The sequence below is a fragment of the Balaenoptera ricei genome, chromosome 15 (genome assembly GCF_028023285.1).
Source record: "Balaenoptera ricei isolate mBalRic1 chromosome 15, mBalRic1.hap2, whole genome shotgun sequence".
Taxonomy (NCBI): domain Eukaryota; kingdom Metazoa; phylum Chordata; class Mammalia; order Artiodactyla; family Balaenopteridae; genus Balaenoptera; species Balaenoptera ricei.
Window position 1 is genome coordinate 59,948,371 of NC_082653.1, and position 19,660 is coordinate 59,968,030.

General features: G+C 42.5%; 1 protein-coding gene and 1 long non-coding RNA gene across 3 annotated transcripts in view; one reads left to right on the top strand and one right to left on the bottom strand.

Annotated features, from left to right (window-relative positions):
• The window catches only part of LOC132348417 (uncharacterized), a 39,908-nt gene that overhangs the window by 12,786 nt on the left and 7,462 nt on the right, over window positions 1–19,660 (top strand). Inside the window, exons 2-3 of the long non-coding RNA XR_009497465.1 lie at window positions 124–259; window positions 7,957–8,077. This is a non-coding gene — a long non-coding RNA (uncharacterized LOC132348417). The remainder of the gene's footprint in view (window positions 1–123; window positions 260–7,956; window positions 8,078–19,660) is intronic.
• The window catches only part of LOC132348415 (uncharacterized), a 175,803-nt gene continuing 162,970 nt past the window's right edge, over window positions 6,828–19,660 (bottom strand). For both annotated transcript variants that reach the window (XM_059895845.1, XM_059895843.1), the window contains exons 70-73: window positions 19,247–19,356; window positions 18,815–18,931; window positions 18,529–18,670; window positions 6,828–7,513 (exon numbers count right to left, since the gene is read on the bottom strand). In XM_059895845.1, coding sequence (XP_059751828.1) covers window positions 7,509–7,513; window positions 18,529–18,670; window positions 18,815–18,931; window positions 19,247–19,356 — 374 coding nt within the window. In that variant the 3' untranslated portion in view covers window positions 6,828–7,508. The remainder of the gene's footprint in view (window positions 7,514–18,528; window positions 18,671–18,814; window positions 18,932–19,246; window positions 19,357–19,660) is intronic.

Sequence of the window (19,660 nt, forward strand, 5' to 3'; positions counted from 1 at the left end):
ATTGTCCCCTTCTCGTCTTGATTAGCTCCACACCCCCCCACCCCCAATAAAACAACTTTTGGATTGACTTAAGGTCAGCATTTTTCTGTTCATTTATTAATTTGTGAAAACTTTTACATTCAGGAAATGCACACATGCTTCCAAGGAGAAATACACTAAGACACGCATCACATCCCAGACCCCCTGGGGCAGCAGGAACTCACTGGAACTCACGTGTCCCCTGCATTAGTAGGCAGATTCTCAACCACTGTGCCACCAGGTAAGCCCTGTTTTTTTGTTTCCTAAGTCTGTGAGTCTGTTTCTGTTTTATAAATAAGTTCATTTGTATCATTTTTTAGATTCTGCATATAAGTGTTATCATATGATATTTGTCTTTCTCTGCCTGACTTACTTCACTTAGTGTGATAATCTCTAGGTCCATCCATGTTGCTGCAAATGGCATTATTTTGTTCTTTTTATGACTCAATAATCCATTGTGTGTGTGTGTGTGTGCGTGTGTGTGTGTGTGTGTGTATACCACATCTTCTTTATCAGGTTGCTTCCATGTCTTGGCTATTGTAAATAGTGCTGCAATGAACACTGGGGTGCATGTATCTTGATTTTCTCCAGATATATGCCCAGGAGTAGGATTGCTGGATCATATGGCAACTCTATTTTTAGTTTTTTGAGGCACCTCCATACTGTTCTCCATAATGGCTGTACCAATTTACATTCCTACCAACAGTGTAGGAGGGTCCCCTTTTCTCCACACCCTCTCCAGCATTTATTGTTGGTAGACTTTTTGATGATGGCCATTCTGACCAGTGTGAGGTGGTACTTCATTGTAGTTTTGATTTGCATTTCTCTAATAATTAGCATTGTTGAGCATCTTTTCATGTGCTTTTAGGCCATCTGTATGTCTCTTTGGAGAAATGTCTATTTGGATCTTCTGCCCATTTTTTGATTGGGTTGTTTGGTTTTTTTTATATTGAGCTGCACGAGATGTTTGTATATTTTGGAAATTAATCCCTTGCTGGTTGCTTCGTCGGCAAATATTTTCTCCCATTCTGTGGGTTGTCTTTTTGTTTTGTTTATGGTTTCCTTTGCTATGCAAAAGCTTTTAAGTTTAATTAGGTCCCTTTTGTTTATTTTTGCTTTTATTTTCATTACTCTAGGAGGTGGATCCCAAAAGATATTGCTATGATTTGTGTCAAAGAGTGTTCTGCCTATGTTTTCCTCTAAGAGTTTTATAGTATCCGGTCTTACATCTAGGTCTTTAATCCATTTTGAGTTTATTTTTGTGTATGGTGTTAGGGAGTGTTCTAATTTCATTCTTTTACATGTAGCTGTCCAGTTTCCCCAGCACCACTTATTGAAGAGACTGTCTTTTCTCCATTGTATATTCTTGCCTCCTTTGTCATAGATTAATTGACCATAGGTGCGTGGGTTTGTTTCTGGGCTTTCTATCCTGTTCCATTGATCTATATTTCTGTTTTTGTACCAGTACCATACTGTTTTGATTACTGTAGCTTTGTAGTATAGTCTGAAGCCAGGGAGCCTGATTCCTCTAGTTCCATTTTAATTTCTCAAGATTGCCTTGGCTATTCCAGGTCTTTTGTGTTTCCATACAAATTTTTAAGATTTATGGTTCTAGATCTGAAAAAAAAAATGCCATTGGTAATTTGATAGGGATTGCATCAAATCTGTAGATTACCTTGGATAGTATAGTCATTTTCACAATATTGATTCTTCCAATCCAAGAACACGGTGTATCTTTCCATCTGTTTGTGTCATCTTCGATTTCTTTCATCAGTGTCTTATAGTTTTCTGAGTACTGGTCTTTTGCCTCCTTAGGTAGGTTTATTCCTAGGTGGTTTTTTTTTGACACAATGGTAAATGGGATTGTTTCCTTAATTTCTCTTTCTGATCTTTTGTTGTTAGTGTATAGAAATGCAACAGATATCTATGTATTAATTTTGTATCCTGCAACTTTACCGAATTCACTGATGAGCTCTAGTAGTTTTCTGGTAGCTTCTTTAGCATTTTCTATGTATAGTATCATGTCCTTTGCAAACAGTGACAGTTTTACTTCTTTTCCAATTCAGATTCCTTTTATTTCTTTTTCTTTTCTGATTGCTATGGCTAGGACTTCCAAAACTATGTTGAATAAAAGTGGTGAGCGTGGACGTCCTTGTCTTGTTCCTGATCTTAGAGGAAATGCTTTCAGCTTTTCACTGTTGAATATGATGTTAGCTGTGGGTTTGTCATATATGGCCTTTATTATGTTGAAGTATGTTCCCTCTATGCCCACTTTCTGGAGAGTTTTTATCATAAATGAGTATTGAATGTTGTCAAAAGCTTTTTCTGCATCTATTGAGATGATTATATGGTTTTTACTTTTCAGTTTGTTAAGTGGTGTATCACACTGACTGACTTGCAGATATTGAAAAATCCTTGTATCCCTGGGATAAATCCCACTTGATTATGGTGTATGATCCTTTCAATGTATTGTTGGATTTGATTTCCTAGTATTTTGCTGAGAATTTTTGCGACTATGTTCATCAGTGATATTGGCCTGTAATTTCTTTTTTTGTGGTGGTATCCTTGTCTGGTTTTGGTATCAGGGTGGCTTCGCAGAATGAGTTTGGGAGTGTTCCTTCCTCTGCAATTTTTTGAAATAGTTTCAGAAGGATAGGTGTTAACTCTTCTCTAAATGTTTGATAGAATTCACCTGTGAAGCTATCTGGTCCTGGACTTTTGTTCATTGGGAGTTTTTTTTTTTTTTTTTTTTTTAATTTTATAGCTACTTTATTTATTTATTTATTTTTGGCTGTGTTGGGTCTTCAGTTCATGCGAGGGCTTTCTCTAGTTGCGGCAAGCGGGGGCCACTCTTCATCGCGGTGCGGGGACCGCTCTTCATCGCGGTGCGCGGGCCTTTCACTATCGCGGCCCCTCCCGTTGCGGGGCACAGGCTCCAGATGCGCAGGCTCAGTAGTTGTGGCTCACGGGCCCAGCTGCTCCGTGGCATGTGGGATCTTCCCAGACCAGGGCTCGAACCCGTGTCCCCTGCATTAGCAGGCAGATTCTCAACCACTGAGCCACCAGGGAAGCCCTCATTGGGAGTTTTTAAATTACAGTTTCAATTTCAGTGCTTCTGATTGGTCTGTTCATATTTTCTATTTCTTCATGGTTCAGTTTTGGGAGATTGTACCTTTCTAAGAATTTGTCCATTTCTTCTACATTGTCCATTTTATTGGCATATAGTTGCTCATGATCCTTTGTATTTCTGTGATGTCCATTGTTAACTTCTTTTTCATTTCCAATTTTATTGATTTGAGCCCTCTTCCTTTGTTCTTGATGAGCCTGGCTAAAGGTTTATCAATTTTGTTTATCTTTTCAAAGAACCAGCTTTTAGTTTCATTGATCTTTTCTATTGCTTTCTTTGTCTCTATTTCCTTTATTTCTACTCTGAACTTTATGATTTCTTTTGTTCTGCTAACTTTTGGGTTTTGTTTGTTCTTTCTCTAGTTGCTTTGGGTTTAAGTTTAGGTTGTTTGTTTGGGATTTTTCTTGTTTCCTATGGTAAGATTGTAGTGCTATAAACTTCCCTCTTAGAACTGATTTTCCTATGTCCCATAGGTTTTGGATCATTGTGTTTTCATTTTCATTTGTCTCTAAGTATTTTTTGGTTTCCCTTTTGATTTTTTCAGTGATTCGTTGGTTGTTTAGTAGCATACTGTTTAGCCTCCACGTGTTTGTGTTTTTTACAGCTTTTTTTCTTGTAGTTGATTTCTAATCTCATAATGTTATGGGAGAGACCACTTTTTTTTGTTGTTTGTTTGTTTTGTTTTTATTTTTATTGGGCTATAGGGGATGGGTTGGGAAATATCTCTGTTAAGTTATGCCCTACTAGGGAAACGTTCATTCTAATTTTCCTGGGATAGCTTTTGGAGCTTTTTCTTTTTCTTGGAGCTGCTACTCTTGCTGGCAGCAGCCTCTTCAGGTCCACTGCTGAGAGGCTCCTCCTTGGAAGAGAATTTCCTCTTTTTCTTGGGGACCCTCTTGTTTCCTGACTCTTCAGGGGAGAGACCACTTTTTTAATCCATTCATTCATTGATGGACACTTGGGTTGCTTTCTTCCTTCTTCCCTCCTTCCCTCCTTTTTTTTTTTTTAATTTATTTATTTTATCCATTCATTTTTGGCTGCATTGGGTCTTCCTTGCACGCGTGCTTTCTCTAGTTGCGGTGAGCAGAGGCTACTCTTCATTGCGGTGCGCGGGCTTCTCATTGCGGTGGCTTCTCTTGTTGCGGAGCACGGGCTGTAGTCACGCGGGCTTCGGTAGTTGTGGCTTGCGGGCTGTAGAGCGCAGGCTCAGTAGTTGTGGCACACTGGTTTAGTTGCTCCGTGGCATGTGGGATCTTCCCAGACCAGGGCTTGAACCCATGTCCCCTGCATTGGCAGGCAGATTCTTAACCACTGAGCCACCAGGGAAGCCCCCTCCTTACTTTTTAATTTTTAAAAACTCTCTGGGACAAGAAGCATCATAATAATTATAAAGGAAATTTTAAAAGAAAAATAATCAGCTACAGTGTCCTGCCCTTCTTATATGAACTGTTTTCATTTTCCTCTATTCCCTACCAGCTTTTGTCCATATGCAGTCACTATTAGTACAGATTTTTATGCTGTCTTGTCTTCTGCTTTACTTGGAGGCTAATCTTTTTTCATGTTAATACATTGCCTCATGCTGAACTTTTTGACAGATGAGTTCAGGATAATGTTTGCAACTAATACAACTTTAAAAAATCATTTCCCTGTTGGCTGTTTTTAATTTTCCATTATTTTGAGTAATGAAATTATTTTGAAATCTTTTGGAATCATTTATGTCTTCCTTCCCTCCCTCGTTTTGGATAAAGGCCCAGGAGTGGGCTTATTAGGTCAAAGGAACAAATGGTCTTAAGACTTTCAAAACATGCTACTGAGGTTGTACTAATTGAAACTGCCCTTTACAGAATTTGAGGGGATGGGTTTTGCTGACAGCCTCACCAGTTCTGGGTATCATTATTTATATATCTATTTTGCAATAGATTAAGTTATAATCACTATTTTCATTCACATTTGATTACCAGTAAAATTAAATTTTCTGCCTAATGTTTACCCCTCAGTTGTGTTTTTCTACTTTTGAATTGCCTTCTCCCACCCTTTACCAAGTTATCTCATGGCGAGTCAATTTCAAAGAAATTTATCTGTACCTGCTCTTTGTTTGCTATAGGTATTTTTAATGGAATCCTTCCCCCTCTGTTTTTCTTTAAATGCCGTACATGTGCATGCACACCCACCCACACACCCCAAATTGCCAAGTGTTGATCTTAAGTCAGCCTGGAGAAGGGAGAACTGCTCTCCCTCCTGGGGCCCCCACCGTGCCCAGCCCACTGCTGGGTTCCTGGTAAGCATGTGAGGGACAGAGCCGGGAGGCAGGCTGGGAAGTCTGCAGTTTCCTTTCTGGGCCAGAAATCGCTGAGCCGTTGCACAGATTTAGAAACCTACAGGTGGTTGCAAACTGTAGGCGCATCTATCTCCGGCCTGCTCAGGCCCCTGCATTCCAAAGTTTTCTCTTCCATTGTCTCCTTCCCTCCTCCAGAGCCAAGTTCCCAGCAACAAGGCCTAGCACAGCACTTCAGACAGTTGTGGGTGCATTTCTGCTCGGGTGTCACACGGCTTATGGGCTGTTTTGATGCATATTAGGAAAGAATGAACAAGCACTACACATTATGGCTTGGGACAAGGCTAAAGTTAATTTGACTCTTTCTTAAAGTAAATGGCAGACTACAGGCACACCTCAGAGATATGGGGTTCAGTTCCAGACCGCTGCAATAAAGCAAGTCACGTGAATTTTTTGGTTTCCCACTGCGTCTAAGTTATGTTTATACTATACTGTAGTCTATTAAGTGTGCAATAGCATTGCTTCTAAAAAAAACAATGTACATACCTTAATTAAACCATACCACATATTATAATAATGAAAACGTCTGAAATAGTGTGAGAATTACCAAAATGTGACACAGACACGAAGTGAGCAATGCTCTGTGAAAAATGGCACTGATAGATTTCCTCAACGCAGGGTTGCCACAAACGTTCAATTTGTAAAAACAAAAACAAAAACGCAACATCTGCAAAGTGCAATAAAACAAGGTGTGCCTATAGATGGCACAATGCTGTTGAGAAAGTAGAAGGCAGATGGTTGTTGTTGGGCAGCTTTGGGGATCAGCGCCAGCCTGGCCCTCTGCTAGTTGTGTGACCTTGGGTACATCCCCTGGGCTCTCTGAGCCTGCTGCTTCTATTACATGGGGATCGCCCACTCCTCATTGGGTTATAAAGTCTGAGAGAAGAGCAAACGTCTTTCAAAGAGCAGTGCCTGCACTCTGGGATCGGCTGGTTGTAACCATGGCAACATGGCACCTGCTCAATCAATCACGACAGCCCTCCCCTCCCCCTTCCCTCCAGAGTGTGGGAATGAGCAGGACCGGCTCCCCGATTCCCATTCACTCCTAAAAACTCTAAAACTCTCTAGAGCTCCTTCTTCTAAACTTCACTGAGCATCTGCTGTGTGCCAGGCATTTACGTGTGGGGAGGCCAGGGACAGTCTGGCGTCTGGCCCTCTGGTGGCCCCGTGCCTCATGGCTGACGCTTCACCCTTTGCCCTGGACTCTGGACTTGGTGTAGAGAGGGCCCTGGGGGCCCCCTACTGGTGGGCAGGTTTCACAGCCACCCAACACCCCCCCACCCCCAATCTCTCCAGTGCATGGCTGACCCCAGCAATCTAATGGACACGTTCTTGGAATCCGCCTGCTTTATTTTTTCAGTTGAAAACTCAAGGGAAAAGCCTCCCCCCAAAGAAAGTGAATGACTTTTGGGGCTGTACTCTTGGGGTCTGAGTGCACAGAGCACACGCCTGTGGAAACCGGCCCCCTGGAGCATTCAGTCTTAGAGTCAGGCTCTACCCCAAAGAGGGAAGCACCCAACCAGGCTTGTGGTTAAGGGATTTGGGACCATCAGTTTCCCCTCAAGGAACCTCATGCCTCAGGGGAGACCCTGAAGAGGCCAGGGGAAGCCAATCCCAAGCTAGGAGACCCGGGGCAGCCTGGCTCATACAGCAGAGGCTTCCGAAACAGCAGCCGGCGAGTGACTAAATATCTCAGGCAGAACAGTTGCTGGAGTGGCGTCCGCTCTCCAGAGCTGGGCCCAGCGGGCCAGGCTGCCTCCTGGAATTACAGGGCAGGTGTTGAGGGAGGTGGAGCCTTATCCAGACCAGTGTGGGCTCTACTGCCCCCAGAAGCACTCTGAAATCAATGCCTAACAGCCCTTCTTTCCTGGATCTGTATCCTTCCTGGTCTTCTCTGAGCTTCTTGGCATTTCATTCTGCTTGTTCCGCCCCAGACAGGAATATTGACCTTGCTGATGAGATGGGATTGTGGTAGAAGGAGAGGGAGTCTGAAATCTTTGGCAGCCTGGTGCTGGCTCAGGCAAAATCTCAAACTGCAACGAAAAAAGAAGAGAAGAGGAGTAAGGCTTTGCTGTAGTCCCAGAGGACAGGGAGCTCCCTCTGTTTCCTGGAAGCAAGCTGAGGGCCCCTGTTATAGCCCCTGGCATGCTGTACGCCCAGCAGGGTCAGGCCTCGAGTGGCCCTCATTAAAAGGACATCTCCCCCTTTGGAAGAGCAGTGGGTATGGTTAGATGGTTCCCTGCACTTGTGAGACGTGCCCTCACCCCCACCCCAGGAGTTCCTGGCCTGGGAGAGGGCTGAACCCCAGCACGTGATGCTTTGGGAGCATGGAGGGTGCACCCAAAGTTGGGGGTAGAGGGGAGTTCAGGGGCTGAGTCCTGATGAAGAGAGGGTATCCAGGTCATGAAAGCAGCAGGGACATTCAGATGTTTCCAGAACATTTGGTGACATCTGAATGACTTCTCTGCACTTTCAGAAGGAGCCAGCCTTACCCCTTGGATATCCAGCTCACACTGAAGCAGGAACCTCTTCAACTTAGGAGTCACAGACCCAGGAAGACCCTTGGCACCTCTCTGGGCAAGGCACACTATCAGCAGGTGAGGTTTTTTTTGTTTTTTTTTTAATTTATTAATTTTTGGCTGTGTTAGGTCTTCGTTGCTATGCGCGGGCTTTCTCTAGTTGCATCGAGCGGGGGCTACTCTTTGTTGCGGTGAGAGGGGTTCTCATTGCAGTGGCTTCTCTTTGTTGCGGAGCACGGGCTCTAGGTGCGCGGGCTTCAGTAGTTGTGGCACACAGGCTTCAGTAGTTGTGGCTCGCGGGCTTAGTTGCTCCGTGGCATGTGAGATCTTCCCAGACCAGGGCTCGAACCCATGTCCCCTGCATTGGCAGGCAGATACTTAACCACTGTGCCACCAGGGAAGTCCCAGCAGGTGAGTTTTAATCTCTGTACTTCATTTCTTTTTCTGGTCTTACTGAGTGTGATGGGGTCATCAATACAATACGTAATAGAAGCAGAGAGAAAGAGTGTCTATCTCCTTGCAGACATTAAAGGGACTGCTTCTGATGTTTCTCCATCAACTGTGATGTTAAAGGCTGGATACCAAATACCTCAAGTTACCAGGTTAAGTAAGGTCCCTCCTAGCCCTCATTTGCTAAGAGAATTTTTAAAAAAGAAAATATGAGCATTAGACAATCTTATTAAATGCCTTTTCTGTCATCTGTTGATAATATCTTTGGTTCTTTCCAGATATGATATTATATTTTTAAAAATTCCTAGTTCCCTGCCAAAATTTTTTTTTAACATCTTTATTGGAGTATAATTGCTTTACAATGGTGTGTTAGTTTCTGCTTTATAACAAAGTGAATCAGCTATACATATACATATATCCCCATATCTCTTCCCTCTTGCATCTCCCTCCCTCCCACCCTCCCTATCCCACCCCTCTAGGTGGTCACAAAGCACCAAGCTGATCTCTCTGTGCTATGTGGCTGCTTCCCACTAGCTATCTGTTTTACATTTGGTAGTGTATATATGTCCATGCCACTCTCTTTGTCCTAGCTTACCCTTCCCCCTCCCCGTGTCCTCAAGTCCATTCTCTAGTAGGTCTACGTCTTTATTCCCATCCTGCCCCTAGGTTCTTCATGACCTTTTTTTTTTTTTTTTAGATTCCATATATATGTGTTAGCATACGGTATTTGTTTTTCTCTTTCTGACTTACTTCACTCTGTATGACAGACTCTAGGTCCATCCACCTCACTACAAATAACTCAATTTCATTTCGTTTTATGGTTCCTTTTGGTTTCATTTTATATTCCATATATACAATGGAATATTAAATATTCCTTTAATATTCCATTGTATATATGTGCCACATCTTCTTTATCCATTCATCTGTCGATGGACACGTAGGTTGCTTCCATCTCTTGGCTATTGTAAATAGTGCTGCAGTGAACACTGTGGTACATGTCTCTTTTTGAATTACGGTTTTCTCAGGGTATATGCCCAGTAGTGGGTTGCTGGGTCATATGGTAGTTCTATTTTTAGTGTTTTAAGTAACCTCCATACTGTTCTCCATAGTGGCTGTATCAATTTACATTCCCACCAACAGTGCAAGAGGGTTGCCTTTTCTCCACACTCTCTCCAGCATTTATTGTTTGTAGATTTTTTGATGATCGCCATTCTGACTGGTGTGAGGTGATATCTCATTGTAGTTTTGATTTGCATTTCTCTAATGATTAATGATGTTGAGCATTCTTTTATGTGTTTGTTGGCAATCTGTGTATCTTCTTTGGAGAAATGTCTATTTAGGTCTTCTTCCCAATTTTGGATTGAGTTGTTTGTTTTTTTGATATTGAGCTGCATGAGCTGCTTGTAATCCCTGCCAAAATTTACGGTCTGTGTTGGATAAACCCATTTCTGAATTCCTGTGGGTTTGTGTCTATTGTCTGACTATGCTGGTTCTTGCTCTTAGAATTTTGTCTCCTTAAGTGTGTTCGTTTTTTATAATTACAGCGGTTATAAGTTCAGTGTTTAGAGTTGTATCACCATGCCTAGCATATGAAGTAGGTGCTCAGTAAAAATTTTTTAATTAAAAAATTCTTAGTTGTGGCAAAATATACATAACAAAAAAATTGACCATCTTAATAAGTGCACAGGTCAGTAGTGTTAAGTACTTTCACTTTGTTGTGCAACCATCACCACCATCCATTCTCCAGAACGCTTTTCATCTTGCAAAACTGAAACTCTGTCCCCATTAAACAACTCCTATTATCCTCTTAGACCAGCCCATGGCAACCATCATTCTGTGTTCTGTCTCTCTGAATTTGACAACTTTAGGTACCTCATAGAAGGGGAATCATACAGCATTGGTCTTTTTGTGACTGGCTTATTTCACTTAGCATAATGTTCTCAAAGTTCATTCATGTTGTAGCTTGTGTCAGAATTTCCTTTTTAAGGCTGAATGATATTCCATTGTATGTATATACATATTTTGCTTATCTATTCAATTGCTGATGGTCACCTGGGTTGCTTATAACTTTTGGCTGTTGTGAATAATGATGCTATGATGGGTGTATAAATATCTTTGAGATCCTGCTTTCAATTCTTTTGGGGTATATACCCAGAAGTGGAATGACTGGATCATATGGTAATTTTATTTTTAATATTTTTGAGGAACTGCCATGCTGTTTTCCATATTGGCTACACCATTTTACATTGCCACCAACAGTGCATGATGGTTCCAATTTCTTCACATCCTTGCTAACACTATTTTCTAATTTTTTGATAGTAGCCACCCTAATGGGTGTGAGTTTATATATCATTGTGGTTTTGATTCACATTTCCCTAATGATTGGTGATATCGAGCATCTTCTCATATACTTGTTGGTCATTTGTATATCTTCTTTGGAGGAATGTCTATTCAAGTCCTTTGACCAATTTTTTTTTTTTTTAATCAGAGTATAGTTGCTTTACAATATTGTGTTTGTTTATACTTTACAGCAAAGTGAATCAGCTATATGTATACATATATCCCCTCTTTTTTGGATTTCCTTCTCATTTAGGTCACCACAGAGCACTGAGTAGAGTTCCCTGTACTATACAGTAGGTTCTCATTAGTTATCTATTTTATACATAGTATCAATAGTGTATATATGTCAGTCCCAATCTCCCAATTCATCCCCCCGCTTCCCCCTTGGTATCCATACATTTGTTCTCTACGTCTGTGCCTGTGTTTCTGCTTTGTAAATAAGATTGTCTGTACCAATTTTTTCAGATTCCACATATATGCGTTAATATATGATATTTGCTTTTCTCTTTCTGACTTACTTCACTCTGTATGACAGTCTTTAGGTCCATCCATGTTTCTACAAATGACCCAATTTCATTCCTTTTTATGGCTGAATAATATTCCATGGTATATATGTACCACATCTTCTTTATCCATTCCTGTTGAGGGACATTTAGGTTGCTTCCATGTCCTGGCTATTGTAAACAGTGCTGCAGTGAACACTGGGGTGCATGCATCTTTTTGAATGATGGTTTTCTCTGGGTATATGCCCAGTAGTGGGATTGCTGGGTCATATGGGAGTTCTATTTTTAGTTTTTTGAGGCACCTCCATACTGTTCTCCATAGTGGCTGTACCAATTTACATTCCTACCAACAGTGTAGGAGGGTTCCCTTTTCTCCACACCCTCTCTCCAGCATTTATTTTTTGTAGATTTTTTTTTTTAACTTTTGGGTTTATTTATTTATTTATTTATGGCTGTGTTGGGTCTTCGTTTCTGTGCGAGGGCTTTCTCTAGCTGCGGCAAGCGGGGGCCACTCTTCATCACGGTGCCGGGCCTCTCATTATTGCGGCCTCTCTTGTTGCGGAGCACAGGCTCCAGACGCGCAGGCTCAGTAATTGTGGCTCACAGGCCTAGTTGCTCCGCGGCATGTGGGATCCTCCCAGACCAGGGCTCGAACCCGTGTCCCCTGCATTGGCAGGCAGATTCTCAACCACTGTGCCACCAGGGAAGCCCTGTAGATTTTTTGATGGTAGCCATTCTGACTGGTGTGAGGTGATACCTCATTGTAGTTTTTTTTTTTTAATTAATTAATTAATTAATTTATTTATGGCTTTGTTGGGTCTTCGTTTCTGTGCGAGGGCTTTCTCTAGTTGCGGCGAGCAGGGGCCACTGTTCATCGCGGTGCGCGGGCCTCTCACTGTCACGGCCTCTTTTGTTGCGGAGCACAGCCTCCAGACGCACAGGCTCAGTAATTGTGGCTCACGGGCCTTGTTGCTCCGCGGCATGTGGGATCTTCCCAGACCAGGGCTCGAACCCGTGTCCCCTGCATTGGCAGGCAGATTCTCAGCTACTGTGCCACCAGGGAAGCCCCCTCATTGTAGTTTTGATTAGCATTTCTCTAATAATTAGTGATGTTGAGCATCTTTTCATGTGTTTGTTGGCCATCTGTATGTCTTCTTTGGAGAAATGTCTATTTAGGTCTTCTGCCCATTTTTTGACTGGGTTGTTTGGTTTTTTTTGATATTGAGCTGCATGAGCTGTTTGTATATTTTGGAGATTAATCCTTTGTCAGTTACTTCATTTGCAAATATTTTCTCCCATTCCATAGGTTGCCTTTATACTCTGTTGATTGTGTCATTTCACGCACAGAAGTTTTTAATTTTGATGAAGTCCAATTGGTCTATTTATTCTTTTATTGCTTGTGCCTTTGGTGTCATATCCAAGAAATCAATGCCAAATCCAATGCCATGAAGCTTTTCCCCTATGTTTTTTTGTAAGAGTTTTATAGTTTTAGTTCTTATATTTATGTATTTGATCCATTTTGAGCTAATGTTTTTATAGGGTGTTAAGGTAAGGGTCCAACTTCATTCTTTTCATGTAGATATTCAATTTTCCCAGCACCATTTGATGAAAAGATTGTACTTTCTCCATTGAATGGTCTTGACATCCTTGTCAAAAATTATTTGACCATATATGCAAGGGTTTATTTCTGGGCTATTTTATTCCTTTGGTCTATATGTCTGTCTTTATGCCAGTACCACACTGTTTTGATTACTGTAGCTTATGTTAAAAGTTTTGAAACCAGGAAGTGTGAGACCTCTAACTAACTTTGTTCTTTTTCAAGATTGCTTTGGCTACTTGGGGCCCCCTTGAGATTCTGTATGAATTTTAGGGTAGGTTTTTATATTTCTGCAAAAAAAGCCATTGGGATTTTGACAGAGATTGCGTTAAATCTGTAGATCACTGAGTAGTATTAATATCTTAATGATATTAAGTCTTTCAATCCATGAACATGGGATATCTTTCCATTTATTTGTATCTTCTTTAATTTCTTTCAGCAGTGCTTTGTAGTGTTCAGTGTATAAGTTTTTCACCTCTTTGGTTAAGTTTATTCCTAAGTACTTTATTCTTTTTGATGTTATTGTAAATGGAATTATTATTATTTTTTTAATTTTTATTTTATTTTTGGCTGTGTTGGGTCTTCGTTTCTGTGCGAGGGCTTTCTCTAGTTGTGGCGAGCGGGGGCCACTCTTCATCGTGGTGCGCAGGCCTCTCACTGTCGCGGCCTCTCTTGTTGCGGAGCACAGGCTCCAGACACGCAGGCTCAGTAGTTGTGGCTCACAGGCCCAGTTGCTCCGCGGCATGTGGGATCTTCCCAGACCAGGGCTCGAACCCGTGTCCCCTGCATTGGCAGGCAGATTCTCAACCACTGTGCCATCAGGGAAGCCCATGGAACTATTTTAATTTCCTTTTTGGAATGCTCATTGTTAGTGTATAGAAACACAATTGATTTTTTTTTTTTATATTTATTTTTGGCTGTGTTGGGTCTTCGTTTCTGTGTGAGGGCTTTCTCCAGTTGTGGCGAGTGGGGGCCACTGTTCATCGCGGTGCGCAGGCCTCTCACCATCGTGGCCTCTCCCGTTGCGGAGCACAGGCTCCAGATGCGCAGGCTCAGTAGTTGTGGCGCATGGGCTTAGTCGCTCCACGGCATGTGGGATCTTCCCAGACCAGGGCTCGAACCCACGTTCCCTGCATTGGCAGGCAGATTCTTAACCACTGCGCCACCAGGGAAGCCCAACACAATTGATTTTTGTGTGTTGACTTACATTCTGCAACTTTGCCAAATTTGTTTACTAATTCTAATAGGTTTTTAAATTTTTTTAAGCTTTAGGGTTTTCTACATATACATGGTTTTTTAGGTATATATGATTGTGTCATTTGAGAACAGAGATAACTTTACTTCTTTCTTTCCAATTTGGATGCTTTCTGTTTCTTTTTCTTGCCTAATTGTTCTGGCTAGGACTTCTGATACTACTTTAAATTGAAGTGGCAAAAGTAGGCATCCTTGTCTTGTTCCTGATCTTAGAGGAAAAGCTTTCAGTCTTTTACCATGGAATATGGTGTTATCTATGGGCTTGTCAAATATGGCCTTTATTATGTTGAGGTAGTTTCCTTCTATTCTTAGTTTGTTGAGTGTTTTTATCATGAAAGGGTGTTGAATTTTGTCAAATGCTTTCTCTACATCAGTTGAGATGGTCATGTTTTTTTTTTCCTTCATTCTTTTAATGTGGTGTATTACATTGATTTTCCTATGTTGAACCATCCTTGCATTTCAGGAATAAACCCACTTGGTTATGGTGTATAATCCTTTTAATGTGCTCTTGAATTCTGTTTGCCAGTACAGCTGTTCCTCAGTATCCACGGGGATTGGTTCCACAGATACGAAAATCTGTGGATGCTAAAGTCCCTTATATAAAATGATATAATATTTGCATATGACCTATGTACATTCTCCTGTATAGTTTAAATCATCTCTAGATTACTTATAGTACCTAATACAATATAAATGCTATGTAAATAGTTGCCAGAATGCAGCAAATTCAAGTTTTGCTTTTGGAACTTTCTGGATTTTTTTTCAAATATTTTCAATCCGTGGTTGATTGAATCTGTGGATGTGGAAATCATAGATATGGAGGGCCAACTGTATTTTTTTTTTTGATTTTTTCATCTATATGCATCAGGGATATTGTTCTGTAGTTTTCTTGAAGTGGCTTTGTCTGGCTTTGGTATCAAGATAATTCTGGCCTCATAAAATGGATTTGAAGATGTTCCCTCTTCAGTTTTTTGTATGAGTTTGAGGAGCCTTGGTTTCAATTCTCTAAATGCTTGGTAGAATTCACTAGTGAAGCCATCTGGTCCTGGGCTTTCCTTTGTTGGGAGGTTTTTGATTACCGATTCAATTTGCTTGCTAGTTATAGGTCTTTTCAGATTTGTTTCTTCATGATTCAGTTTTGGCAGGTAATATGTTTCTGGGAATTTATCCATTTCATCTAGATTGTCCAATTTGTTGTCACACAAGTGTTCATAGTACTCTCCCATAATCCTTTTTGGTTCTGTAAAAATCAGTTGTAATGTTCCCTATTTCACTTCTGATTTTACTTACTTGAGTCTTCTTTTTTCTTATTAGTCAATCTAGCTAAAGATTTGTCAATTCTGTTGATCTTTTCAAAAAACCAACTTTTGGTTTTGTTGACTTTCTCTCTTGTTTTTCTACTCTCTACTTCATTTATCTCTGCACTAACCTTTATGATTTCCTTCCTTCTGCTAGCTTTGGGTTTGATTTGTTCTTCTCCAGGATCCTTAAGGAGTAAAGTTAGGGTGTTGATTTGAGCTCTTTTTTAATGTGAGGATTTACAGCTGTACATTTCCTTAGTAGCACTGCTTTCTCTAAATTCCATAGTTTTGGTGTGTTGTGTTTTTGTTTTCATTTGTCTCAAGATATTTTCTAATTTATTTTGTGACTTCTTTGACCCATTGGGTGTTTAAGAGTGTGCTGTTTAATTTTGTACAATTTGTGATTTTTCCAGTTTTCCATCTGCTATTTCTAGTTTCTTTCCATTGTAATTGGAAAATAGTTTGTATGATTTCAGTTTTTAGAGGTTTATTAATACTTGTTCTATGGCCTAATATATGGTCTATCCTGGAGAATGTTCAATGTACACTTGAGAAAAATGGATACCCTGCTGTTGTTGGGTGGAGTGTTCTGTATATATCTGCTAGGTCTGGTTGATCTACAGTGTTTGTTGTTCAAATTCTCTATTTCCTTATTGATCTTCTCTTTGGTTGTTCTATCCATTATTGAAAGTGTGCTCTCTTTTGGTTACTATTTGTATGGAATATTTTTTTCCATCCTTTCACTTTCAACCTATGTGTGTCCTTAGATCTAAAGTGAGTCTCTTGAAGACAGCACAAATTGCATTTTTCAGCTCCAGAATTTGTTTACTGTTATTTCTACTTCTTTGTTGATATTCTCATTTTTCTCATATATTGTTTTCCTGATTTCACTTAGTTGTCTGCCATCTTTCTTCTCCTTCATCTGATTGATCATATTTAAGACAGTTGTTTTAAAGCCTGTCAATAAGAGGCCTATGTTTCTTGAGAGTTAGTTTCTGGAGATTTACTGTGTTCCTCTGAATGGGCCCTATCTCACTGTTTCTTTGTATGTCTTGTCATCTTTTGTTGGAACTGGGCATTTGAAAAGACATCCACCTCTCCCATGCTTTGCAGACTGTCCCTGTGCAGGGGAAGGCCTTCACTAACCAACCTGGTATGAAAGCTCAGGGTTCTCTCAAATACCTTCTACGGGTGCATCTTCCCTGGGCCTGAGTGTGTGCTTTAACTCCACATCAATCACCAGTAGACACAGCTGCTTTTAAATGTCCTAATTTCCCTAGCTTTCACCCCTGCTTCTTCTCAGGGGTTTAGATAGATATAGTATGGTATTCCTCTGTCCATAGTCTTGCTCCCAGTCACCTGCAGGACTGCAGACTCCCTGCAGCTGTCTCTGGCAGCAGCACCCACTCCTGCTTTCAGCAATCACCCACATGATATCCAAACTATGCCACCATTCTCATCATCACTAAGTCAAGAGAGACCTGTCCCTCTGGCAGGTCCCAGACAAGTCAGAACATTGCAAGCAAGTTCCACTCCTTTCCTTCCCTCCCAAAGGATGAGCCAGGAACTGGCTGGCTTCTTCAAAACTGTACTGTGGAAGGCAAGCACAAATGCCATGAAATTTCCTGCTGTTTAGAGTGAGACTTTTTCTCAATCAATCAGGCAGTCACTTGGTTGTTGCTGCTGCTTAACTGGTTTCTAGGGTTCTCACAAAGCTACTTTGGTCCATATATTGTTCTATATTCAGCATTTCCATGGAGGACTGAGGATTTGTAGGTTCCTAGCCTGCCACCTTGTTGATGTCACTCTCCTGTCTTCCCCTGGATTTTGATCCAGATATTTCCAATACCCCATTTTCTCTATCCTGTCTAACAAACATTATTAGATATCCCACCAGAAGGACTGTTCTGAATTAACTAGTTTAAATTGCCTACTTTAGTACACTGTTCTTAAATACCATCCTTGGGTTCCAGAGATTACTTCCAATTGGTTATGATGTTTTCTTAGCTTATGTCTCAACATATTTTTGAATTTCACTCACTAACAAACATATTAGTAACATCTACATTCAAGTTTGCAGTTGGGCTTCTAACTTAACTTTCCTCTTGTATTGTCCTTGGGTTTTTGTCTCCCATAAGATAACACTAACTTCATTAAAATGAGGTGGGAAGAGGAAGGTTTCATTTTTATACTCTGGAACAGTTATGGTAAATTATTACAACTTGCCTATAAAACTATGTGACTCTGATGTTTTATATTTAATTAATTTTAAAGACTTTTTATTTTAAAATAATTATAGAATTGCAGGTAGTTCAAAGATAGTACAGAGTGTCCTGTATATATTTCATCCCATTTCCCCCAATGGTTAAATCTTCCATAATTATACTACAATATCAAAACCCAGACATTGACATTGGTAGAATGTGTGTGTGTATAGTTCTGTGACATTTTGTCACAGGCGTGGATTCATGTAACCACTACCACCATCAAAATACAGAACTGTTCCATCACCACAAACATCTCCCTTTTTCCACCCTGCTGTAGTCACACCCACTCCTCCTCCCAGTAGCTACTACTACTAACTGTTCTTTTATGAGTGTCATGAATAATTGCTCCGTTATCAAGGGGTCCACTGCTGTTGTCTGTTGCAGTCGCCAACTTCTGTGTCTATGTAGTGGGACTTTAGCTGTGGGAATCATGCACAACATTGGTTTCAGGTGTGCCCAGGGGTTCCCAGACCTTGTAGGGCGTGTACATTCACATCCCCTAACAGCAAGTCTGTGGTTCTAAGTTTTCAGCAGCTAACTTCATAGCTGCCTGACCTCCTCGAGCTCTCATCTCCTGTGCTGGATGTCACAGGGCTCACTGGACTTGGGGTGGAGGGTGGAGGTTGTGGGCCTCTTTTTCTCTTTCTTAATAAGTACTCCTTTACACATAACTAACTTTGCTTTGACTCTTAGCTCACTGTACAACAGCTGAGTGCCTGCCCTCTTGGCGGAAGCTAAGAGAAAAGAATTGGTTTTCCCTCTGGGATGGAAGGCAGAGGTCAACCTTCCACCCCCAGGCAGGGGTCAGACTGCTTACCGCACTGTGGAGGAGGGTCCAGGGGCACGAAGCCCCGGGCACACAGGTGGATGTAGGCGGCCGCCAGGTTGCAGGCAGGTTGGCGCTCCTGGGTGCCACAGGTGTCCTGGACACATAGGCTGAGGAAGGGTGTGGGGTCCACCTGAAATCCAGCACCCACAGTCAGTGTCCTTGCCCACCACACCCTGGGGAGTAGCACAGAGGAGGGCTATAGGCTAGATCAGGGCAAGGGCCTTCTTTGTCCTGCGGTCCACCTGCTGAGTGGCCTCTGCAGCTGCACACTCACCACCCCGAAGCAGTTCCCCAGGCTGGAGCGGGGGTCCTGGAAGAAGGCCCGGCAGGTGGGGCTCTGTACCGGGCATGCCAGCCGAGTCTTCTCCACGGCCCTGCAGTCACCACCCACCTGGGGAGACGAACCCAAGACTCAGGCTCCTGCCCGGACCTCCTTTTTCCCAGGCAGCTCCACCGGGGGGCTGCAGCCCCAGGAGGGAACCACCACCCCCTCGGACTGAGAGGTTCCCTGCAGATGTGGAACATGCAGGCCCAGGAGCCTCGGAGATGGGGGCCCCACCCTCCTCAGGTCCACGGCCAAGCCACACAGAGGCTTCCCTCTCCGGGGCGCGCCCGGCTCACACCTGTTCCCCTCTCCATCCACAGCCACGGCATCCTAGCGATGACGCCCAGCCCCGAGGGAGGGAGGGCTGGCTAGCCAGCTCACCTGCCAGGCGGGGGTGAACTCCTCCAGGCTGCTGGCCACCGTGCCGTCCGGCAGCATCAGCTCATTGCCTGCCTCGTTGTCGTTGGTGCCCAGAAGGCCAGCGGACAGGCCTGGGGGGCAGGGAAGGCAGGACAGGCTGTGAGAGCCTGCTGGCCAGGGTTGGCGGGGGGGGCATGGCCAGACCCTGCGCCCTCCACACCTGACCCCCCCCAACACCGGTCCTGGCTCTGAAACTTCACCAGAGGGAGAGGAGAAAAAGGACTGAGAAAAGCATTTGTTCCCTCCCCGGGCCCTCCCCCATCCACCAGCCCCGTCCCGAGTGGTCAGGATGCAAGCTCTTTACAAGTGTTCCTGGGGCTGCGCAGCCAGATCAAGGGGAGCGGCACGTCCCAGAGAAGGGGGCAGAGCTCTGGG